This window comes from Aquarana catesbeiana, linkage group LG03, assembly GCF_042186555.1.
Source record: "Aquarana catesbeiana isolate 2022-GZ linkage group LG03, ASM4218655v1, whole genome shotgun sequence".
NCBI classification, from domain to species: domain Eukaryota; kingdom Metazoa; phylum Chordata; class Amphibia; order Anura; family Ranidae; genus Aquarana; species Aquarana catesbeiana.
Genome location: NC_133326.1, coordinates 49601449 through 49628836, shown reverse-complemented (window position 1 = coordinate 49628836; position 27388 = coordinate 49601449). Strand labels below are relative to the sequence as shown.

The 27388-nt window shown below is 41.3% G+C and overlaps 1 protein-coding gene across 3 annotated transcripts in view; it reads right to left on the bottom strand.

Annotated features, from left to right (window-relative positions):
* The window catches only part of VPS33B (VPS33B late endosome and lysosome associated), a 67264-nt gene that overhangs the window by 28662 nt on the left and 11214 nt on the right, over nt 1-27388 (bottom strand). For all 3 annotated transcript variants that reach the window (XM_073618496.1, XM_073618498.1, XM_073618497.1), the window contains 8 exons: nt 26524-26591; nt 26393-26438; nt 22458-22552; nt 21955-22059; nt 21618-21714; nt 17530-17607; nt 11317-11390; nt 4527-4613 (listed from right to left, as the gene is read on the bottom strand). In XM_073618496.1, coding sequence (XP_073474597.1) covers nt 4527-4613; nt 11317-11390; nt 17530-17607; nt 21618-21714; nt 21955-22059; nt 22458-22552; nt 26393-26438; nt 26524-26591 — 650 coding nt within the window. The remainder of the gene's footprint in view (nt 1-4526; nt 4614-11316; nt 11391-17529; nt 17608-21617; nt 21715-21954; nt 22060-22457; nt 22553-26392; nt 26439-26523; nt 26592-27388) is intronic.

Sequence of the window (27388 nt, the reverse complement as noted above, 5' to 3'; positions counted from 1 at the left end):
AAACTCGATGGCTGCGTGAAAAGTGGCCGTTGCTGCCACCCACTAATGGTGCCAAATTGAAAAAAAAATTATTAGTTACGATTTTCGTAAGAAAATTCTTTCAGAATTCGACCCAACGTATGGCCTGTTTAAGACAGACTAAAACCTGTAAAAGGTGTGTCTGAGCTGCTACCTATGGATAATGATCATCCACTTCAAGCCCAAGGCACTCAGCCTGAAAGGGTCTTCACAACCTTCATATACAGCCACACATTTGTATATAAAAATAAAAAAAAATGTTTATTACAAATTATTATTATTAAAAAACATTAATAAAATCATGAAAAAATACTCTAATTGGACAATATAAGCCATATAGAAAAGATTTACTTTTGTGGTTCTACTATATGGCTTATATCGTCCAATTAGAGTATTTTTTCATGATTTTATGAATGTTTTTTAATAATAATATTTTGTAATAAACATTTATATTTTCTATATAAATGTGTGGCCATTCCTCTCTGGTATCAGTAAAGTCCAACATAATTAGGTCCTTTTTTGGTAATGTTTATTAATGGATGAGGTACTATTTAAGTAGCCCAACTCTTTTTCTTTAAAGTGGTTGTAAAGGTTCCCATTCTTTACAATAAAAATAACAAACATGTTATACTTACCTGCTCTGTGCAATGGTTTTGCGCAGAGTGGCCCCGATCCTCCTCTTCTGGGAGCCGCTTTCCATGGGGGCACCCGTGCGGGTGTGCTCCCGAGGCCCGCTGCTGCGTCAATTGACACAGACAGCAGGGCTGTGCCCCCGCCCCCCGTTCTCGTGTCACTGGATTTGATTGACAGCAGCGGGAGCCAATGGCTGGAGCTGGGCTCGTGCACGTGGCGGATGGGTTCAGGTAAGAAAAAGAAGGGGGGGGCTTTGGGGACAGTGGTAGCAAAGAAGGATTTTCACATTAATGCATAGAATGCATTAAGGTGAAAAAACATGAGACTTTACAACCCCTTTAAACCATATACTGTCACAAATAAGGGAAAAGGGGAGTGCCACAAAATCAGATAAAATACTTGTACCTTTATTAAACACTGGTAAAAAAAAAAACAATAAATGCCAACACGTTTCAGCAGTTAGGCCTTAATCATGGCTCCTGATTTAGATCTAACAGGTGTAACAAGTTGACGTTTTTTAACTATTTTTATATAGGTACAAGGATTGTTTTGCCAATTTTGTGGCTTTTCCCTTTTTTGAGGCATAAACCTGTCCCTGACCACTTCTTAATACTGCGTCTGTTTTGCATGAAATGTTGTCTCATCTCCAATGCTAAATCTGTTGAAGTTGGCTGCCAGGATTTTAGCCAAGAGTGTAAAAAATTGTGGAAAAGTGTGGTAAATGAGTGGCAGTCTGATTTGTGGCTGTGTTGCTAGTTTAAGTACAGTAAAACCTTGGATTGCGAATATAATTCCTTCCAGAAATATTCTTGTAATCTAAAGCACTCGTATATCAGAGCAAATTTCACCTATAAGAAATAATGGAACTCAGATGATTTGTTCCACAACCATTTATTCATAGGTCCTTCAGTCCATATAAGAAGATTATAGCAATGTGACAGGTTGTGTGTCCATCCACAAATGGAAGCCTCCACAAGCGGATTAGAAGCAAAATCCAGCAAGACCTACTGAGTATAAAAGAGAAGAGAGGAGCCTCTAAGTGTAGCAATATGTTGCTAAATGTTGTACCTTCATTAAATGTAACCAAATTGCTAGACCTAGAGGCGCCTCTCTTCACTTTTATACTCAGTTGTGACATGACGCTACTCGTATATCAAGACATCACTTGTATATCAAGTCAAAATTTATTAAAAAATGTTGCTCGTCTAGCAAAATGCTCTCAAACCAAGGTTTTGCTGTATTTACTTATTTATGGTTTATATGGTGGGTGCCAACAATTTACACAGCACTTTTACAAATATTGTACATTCACATCAGTCCCTGCCCTAAAGGAACTTACTATCTAAGTTGTATGCATACATAGAGTGGGGACGGAAAGTATTCAGATCCCCTTAAATTTTTCACTCTTTGTTATATTGCAGCCATTTGCTAAAATCATTTAAGTTCATTTTTTCCTCATTAATGTACACACAGCACCCCATATTGACAGAAAAACACAGAATTGTTGATATTTTTGCAGATTTAATAAAAAAGAAAAACTGAAATATCACATGGTCCTAAGTATTCAGACACTTTGCTGTGACACTCATATATTTAACTCAGGTGCTGTCCATTTCTTCTGATCATCCTTGAGATGGTTCTACACCTTCATTTGAGTCCAGCTGTGTTTCATTATACTGATTGGACTTGATTAGGAAAGCCACACACCTGTCTATATAAGACCTTACAGCTCACTGTGCATGTCAGAGCAAATGAGAATGATGAGGTCAAAGGAACTGCCTGAAGAGCTCAGAGACAGAATTGTGGCAAGGCGCAGATCTGGCCAAGCATACAAAAACATTTCTGCTGCACTTAAGGTTCCTAAGAGCACAGTGGCCTCCATAATCCTTCAATGGAAGACGTTTGGGACGACCAGAACACTTCCTAGAGCTGGCCGTCCGGCCAAACTGAGCTATCGGGGGAGAAGAGCCTTGGTGAGAGAGGTAAAGAAGAACCCAAAGATCACTGTGGCTGAGCTCCAGAGATGCAGTCGGGAGATGGGAGAAGGTTGTAGAAAGTCAACCATCACTGCAGCCCTCCACCAGTCAGGGTTTTATGGTAGAGTGGCTCGATGGAAGCCTCTCCTCAGTGCAAACAAGATATGATTATGGGGTACTTTGTCGCAGTAAGTGGGCTTAGCACCATATAGCAATATGGTGTGACCAAATCCCCATATTTTTGAAAATGTTTTTCTAGAAATGCTTAGGTGTTTTAAACTAGCCTTGCTTGAGGTAAATGTCTTTTTTGCATGTGTGCGCTGTAATATTTTCTTCTCCTCAGTGCAAGACACATGAAAGTCCACATGGAGTTTGCAAAAAACACCTGAAGGACTCCAAGATGGTGAGAAATAAGATTCTCTGGTCTGATGAGACCAAGATAGAACTTTTTGGCCTTAAATCTAAGCGGTATGTGTGGAAAAAAACAGGCACTGCTCATCACCTGTCCAATACAGCCCCAACAGTGAAGCATGGTGGTGGCAGCATGATGCTGTGGGGGTGTTTTTCAGCTGCAGGGACAGGACGACTGGTTGCCATTGAGGGAAAGATGAACGCGGCCAAGTACAGGGATATCTTGGACGAAAGCCTTCTCCAGAGTGCTCAGGACCTCAGACTGGGCCGAAGGTTTACTTTCCAACAAGACAATGACCCTAAGCACACAGCTAAAATAACGAATGAGTGGCTTCACAACAACTCCGTGACTGTTCTTGAATGGCCCAGCCAGAGCCCTGACTTAAACCCAATTGAGCATCTCTGGAGAGATCTAAAAATGGCTGTCCACCAACGTTTACCATCCAACCTGACAGAACTGGAGAGGATCTGCAAGGAGGAATGGCAGAGGATCCCCAAATCCAGGTGTGAAAAACATTTTTCCCAAAAAGACTCATGGCTGTATTAGATCAAAAGGGTGCTTTTACTAAATACTGAGCAAAGGGTCTGAATAGGACCATGTGATATTTCAGTTTTTATTTTTTAATAAATCTGCAAAAATTTCAACAATTCTGTGTTTTTCTGTCAATATGGGGTGCTGTGTGTACATTAATGAGGAAAAAAAATAACTTAAATGGATTTTAGCAAATGGCTGCAATTTAACAAAGAGTGAAAAATTTAAGGGGGTCAGAATACTTTCCGTCCCCAATGTATATATATACTAGGGCCAATTTAAGGAGGAGCCAATTAACCTACCAATTAACCTAGTGTGGGAGGAAACTGGAGTACCTGGAGGAAACCTACGAAAAGCACAGGGAGAACACACAAACTCCATGCAGACATATGCCTGTATATGTCCATAAGTTTATATGGGCATACATTGTTATCAGAAAAAAGTCATAAATGTTGCTGGGAATTGAGGCCACACTTGGGAAACACTATATTAGGGAAAATACAGCAGATGGCTCTCTATTATCAACTGGCCAAAGGAGCCCCTTGCACACATATATCTGAATCTAGAAGCTACTAAGCTGGCCAGAGGAGAATGTGTGAACTCCACAGTATGGTAGGATAAAGAACAATGTAGTAAAAGCAGCGTATGTGGGACAGGGATGAGGTCAGGTGTGTCCAGGCACATGCATGCCCCTTGTATACATGCGGATGCAGGACAGGCATGCTCCTGACACCTATGATTTGCTTTGTACTTTGACAGCTTCCTCTCGGCATAGCTCAGGCAATTTGGACTCATGTCTGAACCCGCTGGAGCTTACCCCTAAATCTAGACGGATGTGACTAGAGAAATAGACTGAGAACCTGCTCACTTTTCCACCTTTCACTGTAGAAGTTCAATTTTAATTACTGCTGCAATTTGGACATGGACAATTGGCTTGCATAAATCGAATTACTTACATCATACTGACTTTGCAGATTGCGAGCTTTCTGACTCAGAAAGCTGAAGATATTGGAAAAATGTTCATTCCGAATTTCACCAAATACCTAGAAAGATCACAAAGAAATCAGCATGTCATCTGTACATGTTATACATTATGCATTTTTCAAAGATGTGTAGAAGTTCAAAGATAGTAGCCTCCCCTAATGTCAGAATATACTTTAATTACAATCTAGTATGGGATTCTAGCCAAGTTTCCAGGACAGAGTTCGGGACTACCTCTGTCAAAGGTTGGTGTCTGAAAGATTATGGATAACTAAGACCAACAGTTTTTGCTCAATTACAGCAATCTGCTATATGGTCAAGATTTAAAGCGATATTTAAAAGGCAGAATAAAAAATAAAAAAAATAAAAACTGCTCTGCATAGTGGTTTTGCACAGAGCAGCCCCATTCCTCTTTTCATGTGCCCTGCCAGCGCTCCTGGCCCCTCCTTCCTGCCAAGTACCTCCAGAGCTAGCAGCCTTCTATCGAGGCTCCGTGTGTCCATTTACATGCAGAGCCATGTACTGACCCCGCCCCTTCTCTCCTCATTGGCTCACTGGCTATGATTGACAGCAGCGGGAACCAATAGGGCTTGCTGCTCTATCACATAATGAGGAGAAGGAGTCCCCGGACAGCCGTACACATCGCTGGATCGAGATGGGGCTCGGGTATTGGGGGCGGGGCTGCTGCACACAGAAGGTTTTTTACTTTAATGCATAGAATAATAGAAGGTAAAAAACCTTGAGCCTTTAGAACCACTTTAAATATATTTTAGATGCACCAATATTTATTTCTGCATTTGGCAAGTGGCATCAATGAAAGCTGTGAAGGAGAGTAAAGAAATGTCTAACAAGTCACAGTTCGGTTGTGTTCTATATCTAAATATTAAATGGGACCTAATTAGAAATTATGCAACAGCCTATATATGTTTTTTTGCAATCACACTCTTTTTCTAAAAGTGTTATTTAGAAACTACACTATAACATTTATATTTATACCATGCATCACAGATCAATGTATTATTGGTTTCCATTTTCCAAATGTGGAAAATGCATTACTAAGTCCTGGTTCACACCTATGTGTTTTTTTTAGTGCTTTTTGCAGAAACGCACTACAGTCCATTTAACATAGTTGAACATACCTTACATGTTCATACCTTACACATAACATACATGTTCACATCTATGCTTTTTTCAGCCGAAACATTTCTTAGAAAGGGTCAGAGACTTTTTTTATAGACCCCTTTCACACGAAGGCGCCTGTAATGCGCCTGAAAACTGCCTCCCATTCATTTCAGCGTGACTTTTCACACTAGGGCGGTGCACTTGCGGGACGTTAGCAAAAGTCCTGCAAGCAGCATATTTGGGTCGGTTTGGGAGCACTGTATTTAGCGCTCCCAAAACGCCCTGCCTATTGAAATAAATGTGCAGCGCTTCCAAAGCGCCTGAAAAGGGATTCGGAAGCGCCCCCGTTGTTCGGCCCCTTCATTGGGGTTAAAAGCTCCCCGCTACCAGCCGAAAAGCGTCGCTTAAACAGCGTTAAAGCGCCGCTAGAAAAAAAGGAGTGGCGCTTTAGCGCTAACGCGGCCCCAGTGTGAAAAGGGGTCTAACTGCAAAACAGTGCATTTTTGGTTCAATAGACTTCAATGGAGAAGCTGCAGAAAAGTAATTAGTGCGTTTTTTGCTGCGATTTTACTGTGATTTGCATTTTTAATCTGCCCAACAATTTGGCCAAAAGAAAAGCATAAAAAAAATGCAAAATGCATACAAAAAAATTTTCAGAATTGCGTGTGCAAGAAAGCAAAACGCACTGCATAAACAGATCAAAAGCAAACTGCATAGAGGTCATATCACAAGGATATCTGTTATTACTGGTACAGCATACAACCCAACTTTAGCAAAACACGCTGGTTCACCTTTATGTATTTTTTTAAGGATATTTGTACACAGGTCATGTTAGCATGTTACGTTGCCAACATGTGGCCGGTGAGTCTATATATACATAATATATATATATATATATATATATATATATATATATATATATATATATATATATATATATTTATTACTATAGGATACTGAAGATCAGGAATGTCCTAGGAGTCAGTGATGGTAAGGGGATGCTTTTATATATAACAATGAGCACAGGAAATTCTGAACAGCTATGGACTGTAAAGCCATTTCTATGAATTGAGTTTATTTAAATATTGAAGAACAGCACTCTGAACAAAAACGTTAGTTTCAGTTTTAGTTGTATGGTCTCTAAAGGAAGGAATGTTCAGTTCACTCCGCATAACCAACAATATAACAATTCTGTCTCAGTTTGTAAAGCAGGCTGGACTGGTAAAGCTGGCAGGACTACTAATATGCAAACCGCTCTTCCATATCAGACAGTCACAAAGAGGTTTTGTCACATTATAAACTAATGATGGTCAAGACAAAATAAATGACTATTCAATACTAAGCTCTAAATGAAGAACTAAACATTATGGTTATATACAGCTTCAACTGACAGAGCTTGGCTATCTAAAAATAACCTATTTAAAAAAAATTGTTTCTAAAGTTGGGAGGACTGCTACAATACAAACTTCTGCTGATAGTGGACTTCCTAAACTGGCCAAACCAGAAGAATTTGCTGTCTGTGCACGCCCTTCTGTAAAATAATTCGGAGCAAGTACACACCCTCACCACTGATAGTCAGAGTACACTGAGAGGGGTGGCCGGATCATTTTTGGGGAATTCTTTTACATGTACAGTGCCTTGAAAAAGTATTCATACCCCTTGAAATTTTGGAAGGAAAATGATAAATGGTTTTCAATTTTTTTTTTACAAATAAATATCTGAAAAGTGTGGCGTGCATTTGTATTCAGGCCCCTTTACTCTGATACCCTTAACTAAAATTTAGTATAACCAATTGCCTTCAGAAGTCAATTAATTTATAAATAGAGTCCACATGTGTGTAATTTATTTTAATATAAATAAATATAAAAATATCCCAAGCTTTGAACATCTCACGGAGCACTGTTCTTTCCATTTTTGGATGATGGATTCAGTATGGTACAACTGCAAACCTACCAAGACATGGCCGACCACCTAAACTGACAGGCCGGGCAAGGAGAGCAATAATCAGAGAAGCAGCCAAGAGGCCCATGGTAACTCTGGAGGAGCTGCAGAGATCCACAGCTCAGGTGGGAGAATCTGTCCACAGGACAACTATTAGTCCTGCACTCCACAAATCTGGCCTTTTTGGAAGAGTGTCAAGAAGAAAGCCATTGTTGAAAGAAAGCCATAAGAAGTTACATTTGCAGTTTGCAAGAAGCCATGTGGAGGACACAGCAAACATGTGGAAGAAGGTGCTCTGGTCAGATGAGACCAAAATTGAACTTTTTGGTCTAAAAGCAAAACGTTATGTGTGGCGGAAAACTTACACTGCACATCACCCTGAACACACCATCCCCACCGTGAAACATGGTGGTGGCAGCATCATGTTGTGAGGATGCTTTTCTTCAGCAGGGACAGGGAAGTTGGTCAGAGTTGATGGGAAGATGGATGGAGCCAAATACAGGGCAATCTTAGAAGAAAACCTGTTAGTCTACAAAAGACTTGAGACTGGGTCGGAGGTTCACCTTCCAGCAGGACAACAACCCTAAACATACAGCCAGAGCTACAATGGAATGGTTTAGATCAAAGTATATTCATGTATTAGAAAGGCCCAGTCAAAGTCCAAACCTAAATCCAATTGAGAATCTGTGGCAAGACTTAAAAATTGCTGTTCACAGGTGCTCTCCATCCAACAGACAGACAGAGCTTGAGCTATTTTGCAAAGAAGAATGGGCAAAAATGTCACTCTCTAGATGTGCAAAGCTGGTAGAGACATCCCCAAAAAGACTTGCAGCTTTAATTACAGAGAAAGGTGGTTCTACAAAGTTTTGACTCGGGGGGGGCTGAATACAAATACACACCACACTTTTCACATATTCATTTGCAAAAAAAAAATTAAAACCATTTATCATTTTCCTTCCACTTCACAATTATGTGCGACATTGTGTTGATCTTTCACATAAAATACATTTACGCTTTTGGTTGTGACATGACAAAATGTGGAAAATTTCAAGGGGTATGAATACTTTTTACTTTTTGAAGGCACTGTATATGACCTACAACACCAGTTTTAAGTGAACCAGCCATAAATATGTCTGACAATTTAGCTGTGACAGAGTGTCAGGGAGTTAAGCTAGTCATATACAGAGCAAATTACAGATATCTTCTGAGGAACCAGACAAATGGTGGCCTTGTCGGCTTGCAGGATAGAAAAATCGAAGGAGCCAGGTGGAAAACGGTCAGCCGAGGAGTGACTGCATCTATTCAGATGCAGCCGCTGATTAGGTATTTTGACAGTGGATGGAGCTGGCTTTTAAAAAACATAGCTGCAGCAGGAGATTCAACCAGCTGCGTTGGGTAAAGTGGATGGAAGAATCTGTATACTACATGTGTATGGCCAGCTTTAGAAGCACTGAGGAATTACGAAAAGTGGCAAGGAAGCAACTTTAGTCCCCCCATCCCTTTGATAAACATTGACAAGAAGTGCAATAAACACAGAGAAGTCGCTACATTTACATTGTCTGTACAGGCGTGGCCTCATTAGATGCAAATGCCTACATCTCCATCTTCCCCTGTAAAGTGACTAGCAGATGTATAGATTTCCCCAGTTGTTCCATCCCACCGATTTTCTGCAGGAAGCATGACGTTTGCAGCTGGATGTCAACTTGGTTTTAGGGCTCCTGCCTAGATTGACTTATGGAGGATCCCGATCTGGTCAGAGATCACCTGAAGTCTGAAAGTTGCTGCCCGATCTCACATATTGCATGCACTCAGAAGATGAAAGGCAGTGTGCAGGGGCAATCAGTGAATAGGAAAGCAGCTGTCAGACTTCAGGTGTTCTCTGACCCCTCCGAATGCCCTGACTATGGCACCTCCCTTATTTCTATCCTGACAGATTCCCTTTAAACTAGGGTTGCATCGATACTAGTATCGGTATCGATAACGAGTATTTGCACAAGTATCGGTACTTGTGCAAATGCACTGATACCTGAAACCGATACTTTCAGGCTCGGTTCTTTGAGCTGTCAGTAGTCTCCCCTGTTGACAGCTGAAGTGTTAAAAGAAGTCCGGTAATTGGAGCTGTCAAAAAAAAAAAAAAAAGCAGCCGGCAATGTTTATCAACCACTTCAGCCCCGGAAGGATTTGCCCCCTTCCTGACCAGAGCACTTTTTGCGATTCGGCACTGTGTCGCTTTAACTGACAATTGTGCGGTTGTGCGAAGTTGCACCCAAACAAAATTGACGTTCTTTTTTTCCCACAAATAGAGCTTTCTTTTGGTGGTATTTGATCACCTCTGCGGTTTTTATTTTTTGCATCATAAACAAAAAAAGAGCGACAATTTTGAAAAAAAAGTAATATTTTTTACTTTTTCTATAATAAATATCCCCCAAAAATATATTAATATATTGCAATAAGCGTATATTGATTGGTTTGCACAAAATTGATAGCGCCTACAAAATAGGGGCTAGTTTTATGGCATTTTTATTATTAATTTTTTTTTTAATTAGTAATGGCGGCGATCCGCAATTTTTATCATGACTGCGACATTATGGGGGACACATCAGACACTTTTGACACTATTTTGGGACCATTGTCATTTATACAGCGATCAGTGCTATAAAAATGCACTGCTTACTGTGTAAATGACACTGGCAGTGAAGGGGTTAACCACTAGGGGGCGATGATGGGGTTAAGTGTGTCCTAGGGAGTGATTCTAACCGTGGGGGGGATGAGCTTTAACACACATGACAGCGATCACTGCTCCTGATGACAGAGAGCAGTGATCTCTGTCATGACACTAGGCAGAATGCGGAAATGCTATGTTTACAAAAGCATCTCCCCATTCTACCTCTTCATGACATGATCACGGGCACCCGGCGGACTTAGAGTGCGCGGCACCCGCTACACCCTTTTGCCCACCCGTGCCATTCTGTCGACGTATACCGTCGTGCAGCGGTCGGGAAGCGGTTAACAACATTGCTCAGCCGCTGAAACACTACAATTAAAAGAAACATTGTTTCTTTTTGTATCTTTCTGTTTCTTCATTTGTAGATCAAAGGGATGAACAAATGTTCCTCTGTTTAAACCCTTATTAACCCTTAATTTACTCTAATCAGCCTTAATTAACTCCCTATGCTCCATTTATTTATTATTTTCCTGCTTTTTTTTTTTTTTTGTTCACGTCTATTTTAGAAACGATAAACAATGAAAACTTTTCTTTTGTTTGCTTTGTTAGTGAATATTTTTACACATATATATTAACATATATTTACACATTTCACATTAAAAAAGTGCAAAATGAAAAAAAAAATCTATTTCATTTGTAAATAACTTTTCAATTCTTTGTACCATTGCTGACAGCTGAAGTGAAAACAAAACCGTTGCGGTAGGTATCGGTAATTGGTATCGGCGAGTACTAAAAAAAAAAAAAAAAAAAAGTATCGGAACTCGTACTCGTAAAAAAAATGGTTTCGGTGCATCCCTACTTTAAACACTACTGCCAGTTCTGCTGGGCTGTCTATGTATGGCAATATTATGTAAGAGGATGGTGTCAGCTAGCTCAGTATCAGGCATTAACACTGGAAAATAGCTGTACTGGGTCTTCTGCAAGTTAAGTTAAAGGTCTTACATATTTAAAAAAAAAAAAAAAAAGTATTTTTTTACCTTATCCTGAGCGTTTAGAAGAACTTTAATACTTTTATCAGACGATGTGACTTCTGGCCCAAACTCCACACTTCCTATACATAAAAAAAACATTATATTTAATGTAGGCATTTTATTCAATGAACTGTCCCAGTATCACTAGAAACATCACATAACCCTCTTGTTTCTAGGGATCAAAAATTTACGCCATCAGTTTAGAAGCATAGACTCTTAAATGCCCCAGTCATAAGCACCATTACCATTCCAGGTGTCCTCCTGGTGTTTCTCTTCTAAAAGAGTCTATTTTTTAAAGTGGAGCTCCAAGCAGACATGAAAACACAATATAATCCAGATAGGTATTCATTGGAAACTATAAAAAGTATTTTTACAAAGAATACCCTAATCTTTCTTGGTGTTAACCTCCTGTAATATCTGCAATAGAGACTGCACTTGGCAAAGTTAGCACACCAAGTCAATCAGAATTGTATAGCTTAGCAGTACTGTCAGTCTAGCACTCAAACCATTTGGAAGGAGAGAGAGAACAAGGATGGCTTCTTTCATGTGCTGTTTATCCATCATTGTGCAGCTGCAGGCTGGACAAGAATGCAAACCGGAACTCAAGCGTACTGTGCCCAGAAGTTTAAGGCTCACCATACACTGTGTGAATTTTGACCAGTTCCTGATAAACTAGCCAAACTAGCCAAAACCTCCTCCATGACGACATCACGGAACTGGTGGATGTTAGAGACCTTGCGTTCCTCCACCTTCCATTTGAGGATGCCCCACAGATGCTCAATAGGGTTTAGGTCTGGAGACATGCTTGGCCAGTCCATCATCTTTACCCTCAGCCTCTTTAGCAAGGCAGTGGTCATCTTGGAGGTGTGTTTGGGGTCGTTCCCATGTTGGAATACTGCCCTGCAGCCCAGTCTCTGAAGGGAGGGGATCATGCTCTGCTTCAGTATGTCACAGTACATGTTGGCATTCATGGTTCCCTCAATGAACTGTAGCTCCCCAGTGCCGGCAGCCCCAGACCATGACATTCCCACCACCATGTTTGACTGTAGGCAAGACACACTTGTCTTTGTATTCCTCACCTGGTTGCCACCACACACGCTTCACACCATCTGAACCAAATACGTTTATCTTGGTCTCATTAGACCATAGGACATGGTTCCAGTAAACCATGTCCTTAGTCTGCTTGTCTTCAGCAAACTGTTTGCGGGCTTTCTTGTGCATCATCTTTAGAAGAGGTTTCCTTCTGGGATGACAACCATGCAGACTGTATGGGCTGAGCACTGTCTATTTCCCAAAGACAACCTCTGGATATGACGCTGAGCACGTGCACTCAACTTCTCTGTTCGACCATGGTGAGGCCTGTTTCTGAGTGGAACCTGTCCTGTTAAACCGCTGTATGGTCTTGGTCACTGTGCTGCAGCTCAGTTTCAGGTTCTTGGCAATCTTCTTATAGCCTAGGCCATCTTTATGTAGAGCAACAATTCTTTTTTTTTCAGATCCTCAGTTCTTTCCCATGAGGTGCCATGTTGAACTTCCAGTGATCAGTATTAGAGACTGAGAGCGATAACTCCAAATTTAACACACCTGCTCCCCATTCATACCTGAAACCTTGTAACACTAATGAGCCACGTGACACTGGGGAGGGAAAATGGCTAATTGGGCCCAATTTGGACATTTTTACTTAGGGGTGTACTCACTTTTGTTGCTAGCGGTTTAGACATTAATGTCTGTGCAAATTTACACTGTTATACAAGCTGTACACGCACTACTTTACATTGTAGCAAAGTGTCATTTCTTCAGTATTGTTACATGAAAAGATATAATAAAATATTTACAAAAATTTGAGGGGTGTACTCACATTTGTGAGATACTGTGTACACTTACATTCATTCAAGACCAAGTTTCAAAAATGAATACACCCCAATGAAAGTCTTTGAAGCAAAGCTAAATTTTAGACAACAAAATCCTAATTAACAAGAATTCAACTACAGGTGAGTCTAATTATTCATTAACTACTTCAGCCCTGGAAGGTTGTACCCCCTTCCTGACCAGGCGATTTTTTGCGATACTGCACTGCATTGCTTTAACTGACAATTGCGTGGTTGTGCAATGCTGTAACCAAATAAAATCTATGTCCTTTTTTTCCCACAAATAGAGTTTTCTTTTGCTGGTATTTGATCACCTTTGCATTTTTTGCGCTATAAACAAAAAAAGACTGTCAATTTTGAAAAAAAAACCCAATATTTTTTACTTTCTGCTATAAAACACATCCAATAAAATAAAAAATTAAAAAAATCGAATTTCTACATCAATTTAGGCCAATATGTATTCATGTATACATGTTTTGGGAAAAAAATCCCAAGCGTATATATTGATTGGTTTGCGCAAAAGTTATAGCGTCTACAAACTATGGGATAGATTTATGGACTTTTTATTTTTTATTGTTTTTACTAGTAATGGCGGCGATCAGTGATTTTTAGTAAGACATTGCGGTGGACAATTCTGACACTAACTGACACTTTTTGGGGACTAGTGACACCAATACAGTGATCAGTGCTAAAAAAAAAAAAAAGCACTGTCACTGTATAAATGACACTGGCAAGGGGCAATAAAAGGGTTACATGTGCTCCTAGAGAGTGCTTTCCTACTGTGGGGAGAATGCTGTGACTGGAGGAAAAAAGGAGATCCGTGTTGCTGCTTAGCAGAAACACAAGATCTCCATTTTCCTCCCTCACAGAACGGCAGTCTGCCTTGTTTACATAGGCAAACCGCCGTTCTGCCTCTCCTGTGAACGATCGGTGGCTCCCGGTGGCCATCGCAGCTGCTGGACCCTCTGACTGGCTCCCGCTGTGTCCAATCACAGCAGGAGCGGGGCTCTGGCGGCGCGTGCCCCAGAGCCCTTTAAAGAAATCAAGTACAGGTATGTGATTTCACGCTTAAGGGCCGCCCTGCCGCAGTATATGTATGTGGGGCGGTCTTAAACAGTTAAACAGGTGTCCAGCAGACAGTTGATTATAAAAGGGTGTTACTTAACAAAGAAAACCCCTTTCCATTTCATGCTGTCAGCAATGGCACCACATTGAAGAGAAATGTCACAAGGCCTGAGAAAGAAAATCATTTCTTTACACAATGGTGAAGGGTATAAGAAGATCGGCAAAGCTTTACTTATCAGAATACTGTAACAAAAGCGATACAAAAATTTTACAAAGATGGAACTGCAACCTTCTCACTGAGACATCCAGGCCATCCACGGAACTTAACACCTCGACAGGAGTGTCTTCTGATGAGAAGGGTTGAAGAAATGACCATGCAAGTTCACTGCAGTTAGCTAAAGAAGTAGAAAGCCAAACTGCGGTGATTGTTTCCCTTGACACAATATGGTGTACACTGCAGGGGAATGGCATGCATAGGTGTCATCTCTGAAGGAAGCCTCTCCTAAAGGGTCTAGAATCTGCCAGGGCCCATGCTGAAAAAGAAGACTACTGGGACCCTGTACTCTGGAGTGATGAGACCAAGATAAATGTTTTTGGCACTGATGACTTCAAAACTGTATGGCGTTGCAAAGGTGAGGAGTCCAAAGAAAAATGCATGGTGCCTACAGAGAACATGGTGGTGGCAGTGTCCTTCTGTGGGGCTGCATGGTCGTGCTGGTGTCGGGGAGCTGCATTTCATTGATGGTATCATGAATTCATAGATGTACTGCTCTATATTGAAAGAGAAGATGCTACCATCACTCCATGCACTTGGTCGTCGTGCACATTTCCAACATGATAACAATGCAAAAACACACATCTAAGGCCACTGTTGCATTTCTGAAGAAGAACGGGGTGACAGTGATTCAAGGGCCAAGTATGTCTCCTGATCTGAACCCAATCGAACACCTATGGGGAATTCTGAAGAGACAAGTTGAGCACCACTCTCCATCCAGCATCCAGGCTGTAAAAGAGGCCGTTCTTGAAGAATGGAAAAAAAGATGGATTTTTCAATATATCGCCAACTTGTTCATTCCATGCCTGGAAGGCTTGGTGCTGTCTTTTCAAATCATGGAGGTCATACAAAATGTATTTCTGCATCAACTTATTTGAGTAAAACTGAAGATTTTGTAATCTAAGTTATATTAGTATCCTTACTTTCATGTAATGAGCTAAACAAATGATCTATAAAAAACTCAGTTTTGTCAAAATTTTGGAAATTGTTCTTGTGTTCATTGAGATATTTATTAAAATCTCTCTTTTCGAAAAAACATGCTCCGCCATCCCTATTGTTATGGAAATCACATGTCAATAAAATATTACCACTCTATAAAGAAACCTACCAAAATAGGGGATGCCCAAAAAAATACGACAAAGTGTGGGCCAAATGGTTAGCTGAGGCCTCCATGGCAACCGCAGACTGATTGAACCTGTACAAGATACCACTCCACGGGTGAAAGTGATGTAGATACATTGGATGTCTTTTTTTTTAATGTAATTTCTGATATGGGTTTATTTGATATCTATTATTGTCCATTAGGCCTCGACGGATAGACTTGATCCTTAGTTACTTCAATTGAGCAGGAGTCAATACAGTACTAAGTTTGTTTGTTTGTTTTTTGTTTTTTTCGTTGACGTGCTACAGCTGTATGACATTAATGATGGAAGCAGACCACATTGCCGGCTGGCACTGACTCCTGCGTGGGTCTAGTTTCAAGGCTGTGGCAGGTTACTGTTGTTTGTTTGTATGTCTTTTTACTCAATAAAAAAGATTAAAAAAAAAACAAAAAAACTCTCTTTTCAAAAGGGGTGTACTCATTTATGCTGAGCACTGTATATATAATTGTAGACAGTAGAGTGCAGAATAGCAGAAAAAAGTGGGGTATAGTAAAGGTAATAAAAAACAAAAACTAGCACATTTAAAGGCTAAGTTCATCTGTATAAAAAATATATATATACATAAAATATAATATTTTTGCAGGATAAAAATGTGCATTTTCTTTTTTTTCACAGAGCCCTGCAAAGCATTGCACTCACGATCGGTGCATTGCAGGTGCAATGCCAGGCTTCTGCAGACTCTACCTCCTGCTCCCTGCCTGTACGGATTTCAAATTTGACAGCTGCTATGGACAGCAGGGGAAAAACCACCACATGCTGTTAAGGGGGGTGGGGGGGGGGTGGAGGCTACCAGTAGAAGCTAAAATCTAGGGGGATAAGAGGTAGAAACAAGAGGGTGAGGGGTGCACCATGCTATTTTTGCATTACAAAAAATAAAAAAAGAATCAGTAAGCTGTCTGACAAGAGAGAACACTCAAGATTATTGATTGCTTTCAGTTGGTGCACTTTGTACACTACATGATTTCATGATCGGTTAATTTAAAATGTGAAGGGTGCAGAATCCCACAGCAACATAGCACAAAACTCATCTTTCACTGGGACAACTCCAGCACAGGGACATCATACAAGTTGCTATGGATCACCTCTTCATTAAACCTAAAATGATTTACAGATATATTTAGCAAGGAAAAGAGCAACTTGGACAATGCGGTAACTCAAAGAAACCGATCATCCTTCACTGTTCTGGCTGCTATAAGCCGATAAAAGTTGAACTATGGCAAAAAATACGTTACTAATGCAGTGGAAATACAATGATAGTTTGTAAATAAATTTGGCAGTATCCAAAGTACTAATATTCTATACTGGTGTATAAAGCAGAACAGAATTACCAACAAGCCTGGCGGTATAAAACACTTTTTAAAGAAGAATTCCAAGTATGGCTTTATTATACATAGTTACATTGGCCCAGCTTAAATTACTATAACTGCAGAATGTATATACCATACCTGGCTAATCCCCCTGGAAGCTGGAAATCACCGCCGCTCCACTCCACTGCTTCCAGGTCCTGTTATGCGCAGCTGACTTCCTGCACTATGAATGGTGCCTGACCTCCTGTATTCAGAATATAGGAGTGCAGCTGCTCGCTGCAGGACCTGGAAGCAAGTTGATGTCTCTGAAGTAGCGGTGTCTACTTCAGTGATTTCCAGCTTCCAGGGGTATTGGCCAAGAATGGTATATACAGTACATAGTTACATTGAACCATCCTGGAACAATGTAACTATGTATAAAAATAAAAAAATAAAAATATATCTAGAATTATTCTTTAAGTGCTGCACATATGCATGGCAGTAAAAAAAAAAAAAAAAACACACACTGAGGATAAAATTCTTGAAAAACAGGAAACACTTACCACATTTAATCCGGAAAATATCATCAACAAGCCCTTCATACACCACCTGCGAGCACAATGGAGTGACATAATCCACATCTGCGATTTAACAAAAAGAAAATATGTTTAATATGTTCCCTGTGTGCCCATAAGCATTGGCTATATCACTCAGCCATTCAAGAATCTATCCTATTCTCCAATAGTAATAATAGATCTCACTGTGTCTTCACAGCTCTGAAATCTGTGTGAAGAAAAATGACTTAAAAAGCGTTACTAAACCTAAAAACATTTTACCTTAATGCCTTATTTGCATTAAGGTAAAATAAGTTTTCAGTGTCCCTGTGCCCCCCCCTTCCTTGTGTGAAGGGGAAGAGAGGGGAGAAGAGATCAGCACTGTGCAGGGCTGCATCTATTCTCTCCTTACTTCCTCTTTACACAGTATTCGAGCAGCAGGAGCCATTGGCTCTTGTTGCTGTCAATCAGAGGAAGTGGGGGCCTAAGTGCCACTGTGTAAGTCTATGGAGCGCGGCTCTGTAAACACACAGGTCGGGAGTGCGGGGACTACCGCTCCCCATAGCCAGCGGCTGGCTATGGTAGTCCCGCAAAAGAAGAGTAGGAGCCAAGATCGCCGCCGGGGACTCAAGAAAAGGAGGATCGGGGCCACCCTGTGCAAAACGATTACACAGAGCAGGTAAGTATAACATGTTTGTTATTTTAATAAAAAAAATTTAGTTTAGTAACACTTCAAGCTTCAAAAGTCTGATTTAAAGTTTAGTCTTTCTAGTTACAGTGACATTTTCTTAAATTCCCAGCAGGTTGAATCATTCTTTCTTTATTGGCGGAGGTCAGTCAATGGGGAAAAGAGGGATTAAGGGACATATGAAGGGCAAAAGGAAAAAAAATTGATTTTAAACACAGAATTTTTACAGATGCTATCCAAGGATTGCTAGATAACAATATGAGGGGCGTGCAAGGAAGCAATAAAGAGCCTCTATGTACAGATAATATTATGTGGTTTTATTAAACAATTTTAATACTATATTAAAAAAGCAAACTGTATATATACTCTGTCCTCCAGTCCTCGTCGTCTCTTCTCTTTTAATGCCGCGTACACACGGTCGGACTTTACGGCAGACTTTGCCCGGCGGACTTAACGACGGACTTTCTGAATGAACGGACTTGCCTACACATAATCCACCAAAGTCCGTCGAATTCGTACGTGATGATGTACGACCGGACTAAAACAAGGAAGTTCATAGCCAGTAGCCAATAGCTGCCCTAGCGTGGCTTTTTGTCCGTCGAACTAGCATACAGACGAGCGGACTTTTCGACCGGACTCGAGTCCGTCGGATAGATTTGAAACATGTTTCAAATATAAGTCCGTCCAACTTTTGAGAAAACAAAGTCCACTGGAGCCCACACACGATCGAATTGTCCGACGAAATCCTGTCCGCCGGGCAAAGTCTGCCGTAAAGTCCGACCGTGTCTACGCGGCATTACTCTACTTTCTCTACCACCATCTCCACCCAGTAACTCGCTCACTGCTCATGAGATTGCCAATCACTTCAAAAACAAGATTCATGCAATTCGTGAGGACATCTCCACTGCACAGACGTCTAACCCACTTAACATACCCTTGTACAAATCCGCTCTCAACAATCTCCTCTTTTGACCTTGCTACTACCGAAGAGGACTCTAAAGTTTTCTTAGAAGCCCTCCTTACCACCTGTCCCCTGAATCCTGTTCCCTCACATCTACTAAGGTCACCCTCTCCTTCTAGCTTATGCTCCCTCACTCACATCTTCAATCTCTCCCTCTCTACTGGCACCTTCCCCTCCCCTCTAAAACATGCCCTGATCACCCCTGATCACCCCCATACTTAAAAAGCCCTCACTGGATCCCACCAGCCTGGACAACTGAAGAACCATCTCCTTGCTCCCGTTTGCATCAAAACTTTTAGAACGCTTAGTCTACAACCGTCTTAGCTCTTACCTCACTGACAACAACCTTCTTGACCACTTACAGTCTGGCTTTCGCTTGCTACACTCCACTGAAACTGCCCTACTGAAACTCACTAATGACCTACTAACTGCTAAAACCGATGGCCACTACTCCATACTCCTACTACTCAACCTCTCTGTAGCCTTTTATACTGTTGACCAGCCTCTCCTCCTCAAAAAACCCCACTCTCTTGGCCTTCAAGACTCTGCTCTCTCCTGGCTCTCCTCCTACCTATCACAGCGCTCCTTCAGTGTGACCTATAACTCTGTTTCCTCCTCTCCACTTCCTCTTTCTGTAGGGGTACCTCAAGGTTCTGTCCTTGGACCCCTTCTCTTCTCCATTTACGCCTCCTCCCTTGGTCTGTTAATAAACTCCCATGGCTTCCAGTACCACCTCTATGCTGACAACACACAGATCTATCTCTCTACTCCTCACCTCACTCTTTCAGTCTCCTCTCGCATTACTAACTCACTAACTGACATATCAACATGGATGTCACACTACATCCTCAAACTCAATCTTTCTGAAAGCTCATAATTTTTCATCCAGCCCCTGCCCCTCCCCCTGACTTCACAGTACTAGGTGTAATCCTAGACTTTGACCTGTCCTTTTAGCCCCAAATCCAATCACTATCCAAATTGTCCAGACTTCACCTCCGAAACATCTCCAAAATACGCCCCTTTCTAACCATTGACACCACTAAGCAACTTATTCACTGCCTTGTTATCTCTCGCCTTGACTATTGTAACTCCCTCCTCATTTGGCTTAACTCTCCGCAAGCTATCCCCTCTTTAGTCTATCATGAATGCCGCTGACAGACTCATCCACCTTACCAACCGTTCAGTGTCTGCCACTCCTCTCTGCCAATCCTTCCACTGGCTTCCTATTGCCCAACGAATAAAATTCAAAACACTAACAATAACATACAAAGCCATTCACAGTTCTGCCCCGAGATACATCACCAACCTTATCACCAAATATCACCTAAACCGCCCTCTCCGCTCCTCTCAAGACCTTCTGCTCTCAGGCTCTCTTGTCTCCTCCTCCCATACTCGTCTCCAGGACTTCTCCAGAGCCTCTCCCATCCTCTGGAAATCACTACCCCAATCTGTCCTGTTATCTCCTACTCTGTCCACTTTTAGGTGATCCCTGAAAACTCATCTCTTCAAGGAGGCCTCTCCTGCCTCCAGCTAACAACCCCAATCTTCTACTCCCCTCATCAGTTCATCCCTCACAGTCCCTCTCTGTTTCTCCCTCTTAGATTGTAAGCTCGCAGGAGCAGGGCTCCTCTAACCCACTTGTTTTGAATTGTACTGTTGGTGTAGTGTTTCCCTACATTGTAAAGAGCTATGCAAACTGTTGGCGCTATATAAATCCTGTATAATAATAATAATAATAATAATAATAATAATAATATGGGTGTGGTGAACTTTTGAAATTGTTCAAGGTCTTCTTACTTTGAATTTTTTAGCATTCCTACTGCATTACATTGAACATTTGGTGTACTCTGTGTGCATCTTTCGCTTTACTAAGACCCCTTTCACACTGGGGCATTTTTCAGGCACTTTAGCGTTAAAAAAAGCGCCCGTAAAGCGCCTGAAAGAAGCCTCATCTGCAATCCCAATGTGAAAGCCCGAGCCCTTTCACACTGCCAGCGCCTGAAAAACGCTGGTAAAGCGCCGCTTAAGACCCCTTTCACACCGGGGCGTTTTTCAGGCGTTTTTCGGGCGCTGACAGTGTGAAAGGGCTCGGGCCATCGGCGCACCCAGCCCGGTGGCAAAAACACGAAAGCGCTGCAAAGAAGCTGCTTGCAGGACTTTTTTTGACGCCCTGCCAGCGCAGCGCCCCAGTGTGAAAGCACTCGGGCTTTCGCATTGGGATTGCAGATGAGGCTTCTTTCAGGCGCTTTACAGACACTTTTTTTAACGCTAAAGCACATGAAAAACGCCCCAGTGTGAAAGGGGTCTTAAAGTAAAAGCATTGATGTAGTATGTACATGATGTTACCAATGCCCTCCACTGATTAGTGTACTGTACAACATTCATAATAAGATGTTGTAAAATACGAGTCCACATTTGTGGTATAGTATTCATTACAACAATCCAAACCTCTGTCAATCATGAATACATGTCCGATTTCTGGCTTTCGGTCTTTACGATCGCTTTCATCATCATCTAGGTACTCCCGCCATATGTCAAGGACCATCTGCATTCAGTATAAAAATATATTTGTCAGATACATTTTTGCAGCAACATTTTTTTTCTAGAACCCTCCTTGCCACTAAGAATGAAATCTTCAATGGTCCTGCAGATCTCCAATCTTTCACTTTGAACAAGGAAGTCGACTACATTGCTCAGCCTGCATGCAGATACAGGTTGTGTAACCTCCCCAAGGTGCATATCCTATTTAAAACAATTTCCAATAATTATTTTAGGTAATCCTTACCTTAGAACATCTTCCTATTCCGTATATCTTCGAGATTGGGCCAAAGATGGAATTCAATAAATTGAGCGCTCGGGGCACAGTGGCAATCCACCTCTGGTCTCCTTCCTTGGAAAAAATGAATAAATTGTTCTGTCCATACAGCAGAAAATATTACAGCAATAATACAATTATATATTTGTAATAATCACTTGCAAGAATGGTGTCAATAGTATACGCATGTCATTTTGTACAACACTGAACACCATGCATCCTTACACTGGTAATAAACTCTGACAAAAAAACATTTGGGCCCCCAGGCGATTTAAGTCATAATGTGCTAGTATGCACTGCAGATATATTTTTTGCATTAAAATGTTTTTGGACGGTTCAGTTTTATATACATACCAATAATTTTTTAAATATTTTTAGAGTCCCTGGCTTTAGTATTTATTTATTGTCCCGAGGTTTGTGCATGTTCTTTGCTTAATTTACACATTATTATGAGGATTACTGGTATTACTTACTAGAAAATAATCCCGAAAAAATTCTGGCAGCTCCATGCTGATAATATCATCATCCAGTGGAAGGAGATAAAAAGACCATTCATCAGTGGTCACATCTGTATATAGAAAATACACAAACACTTGCAATGACACTGATATAGACTGAAATATGCATAACACATAGCAGTTAAAGTGGATCTAAATCTAACTTTTAAAAAAATATGAGCAGGCAGCTATAGCTCTTTTACAATAAAACAAACTGACCCGCCTGTTCACAGTTTTCTACGGAATATGCCTTAACTGCAAATTCGCAGTTCAGCATGCATTCCCAGCACATTTCGGCCGTGCCAGAATGTATGACCCCCATGCCAGTCAATTAAAAGAGAAGCATGGGAATGTTTTTTACTTTTTTTTTTTTTTTTATAATCACACTCAGAGGTGGATACAGCATCGGTCCGATGATATATCTGTTCCCTGCTGGCTCTGCGACCTGAGAACCGAGTGATCAAACACGGCTGATTGCTCGGTTCTCAGAGCTTTGTGAGCAGAGAGCTTCTGTCAGGCACCGGTGTTCTGCTCTGCAACCCCCCTCCACGCTCACTGGAGTGCTGGACCGTGGATGGGGGTGGGATCAGCAGGCTCAGCGGCTCGCTGAGAGGCAGAGCTGGGTGCTGGTCCAGGCATATGGGTGGATCTCGACCATATGGTTACACTTTGTGGGAACCAGTGATATGAATACACTGATAAGTGTTCAAAATATACACTGTCACTGTACTAATGACACTGGCAGGGAATGGGTTAACATGTAGGGTGATCAAGGGATTAAATGTGTGCCTAACACTACTTGGTGCATTCACTGTATGCTGTTTTTACTAAGGAATGTGACGGTTTTTATTCCCTGGTTTGCAGAGAAACAAAAACCGGCACATCCCCGCTGACAGGACAGAGCTCTATATTGTTTACATTCACAGAGCTCCGTGCTATCATCCTCTACACTGATCAGCACATACTAGATACGTGATCCAGCACAGTAGAGCCGCTCTGCCGCCATACTTCTACTTGAGGCAGTCGGCAAGTGGTTAAACTGCACACTGTTTTTTTTTTTATGTACTGAAAAGACATATGTGATATTTCATTTTTTTCTATTCATCGCAGCTCAGTTGGAGTGCATAGTAACACAGGGAAAAACGTACCTGCAGGTGAGCTGTGGTGCGGGACAGAAAAAGGCACATATGTGCGTATTTCTACATTGCAGCTCACCCAAAGGTTGCGTTGAAACGTGCACAGGGCGCATAGAAACACGCAAATCTCCCACAGCTGTTGAATACAAAAGCAAGCAGTGGGGATTCCTCCATCTATGCTGTTTAGCACAGGTGGGGGAAATTGACTGCTTTTCTCTCGTTCAAAAATTTAGCCTTGTCTAATCCCCTGGTCCCTATCCCGAATCTGCTTTTTCAGAACTAAAGACTTATGAAGCCGTATCCTTTTTTTTTGTCAATTAATCAGAAATCAGAGGGGCTGAATATATCTATACTGGCCTCTTTCTCTACTCTACTTAGGGTTAATTTCCCCTTAAAATGGGCCGCATGGCATATAAAGTATCTGGGCATCCTTTTACCCAGTAGGGTGGAAGACATTTTCTCACTCAACTTCCCTCCTCTTTTGGCAGCTATCAAAAAGGACCTTCTGTCCTGGCAACACGGCTTGTTCTCTTGGTTTGGATGGTGTAGTATAGTAAAAATGAATATTATGCCCGGTTTGCTTTACCGCTTCCAGGCATTTCCCATTTGTGTCCAGAGCCGCTTTCTTTGGGCGGTGAACCAGGCTCGTCAGTTTCCTATGGGCCCTGAAACCCCCTCACCTGGCAAAGTCAATTTTGCGACTACCAAAACTGCATGGCTTGCCATCTGATGCTTGTTCTGGATTGGTGCCGCCATGGTCCTCTTAAACAGTGGGTGCAGGTGGAACAGATCCTTGCATGGATCCCGCTGGAATCGGTGCTATAATGCCAAACAGATTTGCCTATCCGGATTCTAAATCACTCCACGGTGGGAGAGAAGTGGCGGATCTGTTTGAAGGTGATCCGTGACCTCTCTATTTCTCAGAGCCCCCCCCTCTCACCCACATAGTCGGCAACCCTGCTTTCAGCCCCGGACTTCATGACTCTAGATTACAGGACTTGAAATTGGCTGGGCAATTCCAGGCCCATCATTTCTTTGTAAATGGACAATGGATGACCAGACAACAAAACATAGATGATCCAAATTTTACGGATCTATCCTTCTGGCAAAAATTACAGTTGGCCCACTTCATTGGCTCTCTACCCTTCCCAGAGACGCCTCACAACATTTGAACTGTTGTGTCTAGAACAATCTCCGCTGCGCCATGCGGTTTATTAGACCTACAAATTGCTGATATCTCCATCACCGGACTTCAGACCATTTATATCGCCAGGTGGGAACAAGAGTTAGGGCTACAATTCACAGACAAACAAGTGGAAAGAATTCTTTTGTTTTCTTACAAAACTTCTATTTGCGCTAAGCATCAGGAAGCTGGGTTTAAAGGGCTGACCCGGTGGTACTATACGCCAGGAAAGATTCAAAGGATGTTCCGTCAATGTTTGGATCTTTGTTGGAAATGTGGGGAGGAGTCCGGTTCACTGATCGTGAGCTATTGTAGGATCCTGCGTTTTTCCTTCTACATCACCACAAAATTTCTAGTAAGCTCTACAGACGATCCATTTGATCTCTCCTGCTTACAGCAGCAAAGAGCTGCATCCCACTTTTTTGGAAGCAGGCACAGCCACCGTCAGTTGCTGTCTGGTTAAAAAAAAAAAGCAGCCAAAATCAATGCGATGGAGGATTTGGTGGCCACAGAGTAAGGCCTTCGTGAGAAAGTTCTCAAAAAATGGTTTTACTGGCAAAAACATAGTCTATTCTGAGGAGTACATGGAGTTGGTGACTTAAATCCCCTGTACTGGAGACAATAATGTTGGGTCCCCAAGCTCGGAAGGAGTGCTTGGCAGGCTGAATGGCTCCCTTGCCCCCCCCCTCCATACTTCCACCCAACCCCCCCTTTTTTTCCCCCTCCTCTTCCTTTCTCATCCCTTTTTTTTTTTCCTAACTGTTCTTTTTTTTTTTCAAGACCCATGGAGTCATTCTTGCTCTTCTTCTTTGTAAAAATGGTGTCTACCGTGTAAAATGCCACGCAAGGTACTGAGACTTCCTAGACCCTGATGTTCCGAGTCTTATTTTCATTTACATGCTTGCCTCTTTTGTTGTGAAGACTTATTTTTGGAAATGTATAATTTCAAACATGGCAAGGTTGTGGTTGTGGTACCGTGTGTTATCTTTAAATAAAGTATTGAGAAAAAAAAAAATTGTAGCCATGCATGCCTAGCTTTACTCAAATTCAAAGACCAACTCCACCTTTTGCATGATATTACACCTAGATTTAGGGTGTAACATGCAATATGGTGTAAATGGAACCCCACCCATCCCCAAATCACCACCACAGTAGATGGACTTGTAGTTCTCAATTGGACACGAGTGCGGTAGTCACCACATTCGTAGTCCATTGACACTTTCTCATGCTCTCCAACTGAAGATCTATACCTGAGTACAGACAGAGAGCTAGAGGAAGAGTCAGCAGGGGCCTGGCATTGCACCACCAATTTGCAGGCAGATTTACAAAAAATAATGAATGCACATTCTTTTCCACAAATATATATTATGAGCATTTATTATTTTTGTAAAAGGTGGACTTAGCCTTCAAGTCACTATGGCTGTGAAATTTCCGATCAAATTACTCATCAGTGCCGGCAGGGTGTGGAATCAGGTAGTGCTTGTTTGAGAGACCTATTTTCATGATTTTTAAGAACATTGACTTGAAAGGTAAAATCACTTTAATTTATTACATTATATGCAATTCGGTACAATTTCATAAACAACACTTACCACCATATATCCCCTCCTGCTCCAGAATCATGTCACATGTATAAAACTGAGGGACAAAGAAAGACAATGTAATAAAAGGTTCAAGAAAAAAAAATTCTTCATTTGCAAATCATAAAAATGATAAAACTTACTTTTTGGGGGCTAAATATGATCTTGTACTTTCTACTGATTTTAGATTTCTTGTCTGTATTTACAAGGTCTGTAAAGAAAAACATTTTTTATAGAGCACAACCATGTTAAAGTTTGCAAAGAATGCTTGGTTTGGCTAGGAAAGGCTAAGAACAACCTATATACTTTTCCTGACGACAATAGGTAATTGACAGGTTAAGTTAGGCTCACAGTCTTTTTAATGTTCCTTAGACATATATGTAAAAGTTATCTTTGTATAGGAGGAGAGCCATCTTTGTTTATTACATAAGCAGGTACTCCTTCCTGGTTTTGCCCTTGCAAATTTTCTTTTATTCCACTACAAGTCTACCAGACAGGGCACGTCCTAATAAAAATATTAGACTCTCTGCAGTCTCCAATTACATGAAATAGTCACAAAGCCAGGTCACAAACAGGTCATGTGACCTTCTGCCTTGTCTATACGTCACGAGTAGTTGGGAGCAGCATTTTTATTTTTTATTCACAGTACGAAAGAGAAACATTTTTTTGTTAATAGAAATGTGATTTATTATAACAAGGGCCATTTTGATTCATATGAAGTGTAATTTTTAATGATGGGGCTATTTAAGGCCCAGTCTTTTTAGCAGAGCTCAGTTTTAGGAGAACATAGACAAAGGTTTTCACCTTTTGGTCTCTGGTCTCCATTAATATGGCCGCCGTTATCTAGTTAAAAGCTACTTCCGTTCCAACTGGTATGTTTTTTTTTCTAGCGATGACGTTATTTCCGCTTCCGGCAGCCGATACTGAGGCTCGGAACGCAATATGTAAAGGGTGGACCCCTCCTGCCTTCTCCCTATATACAGAGGAAGTGACGACCATTAGCCATGC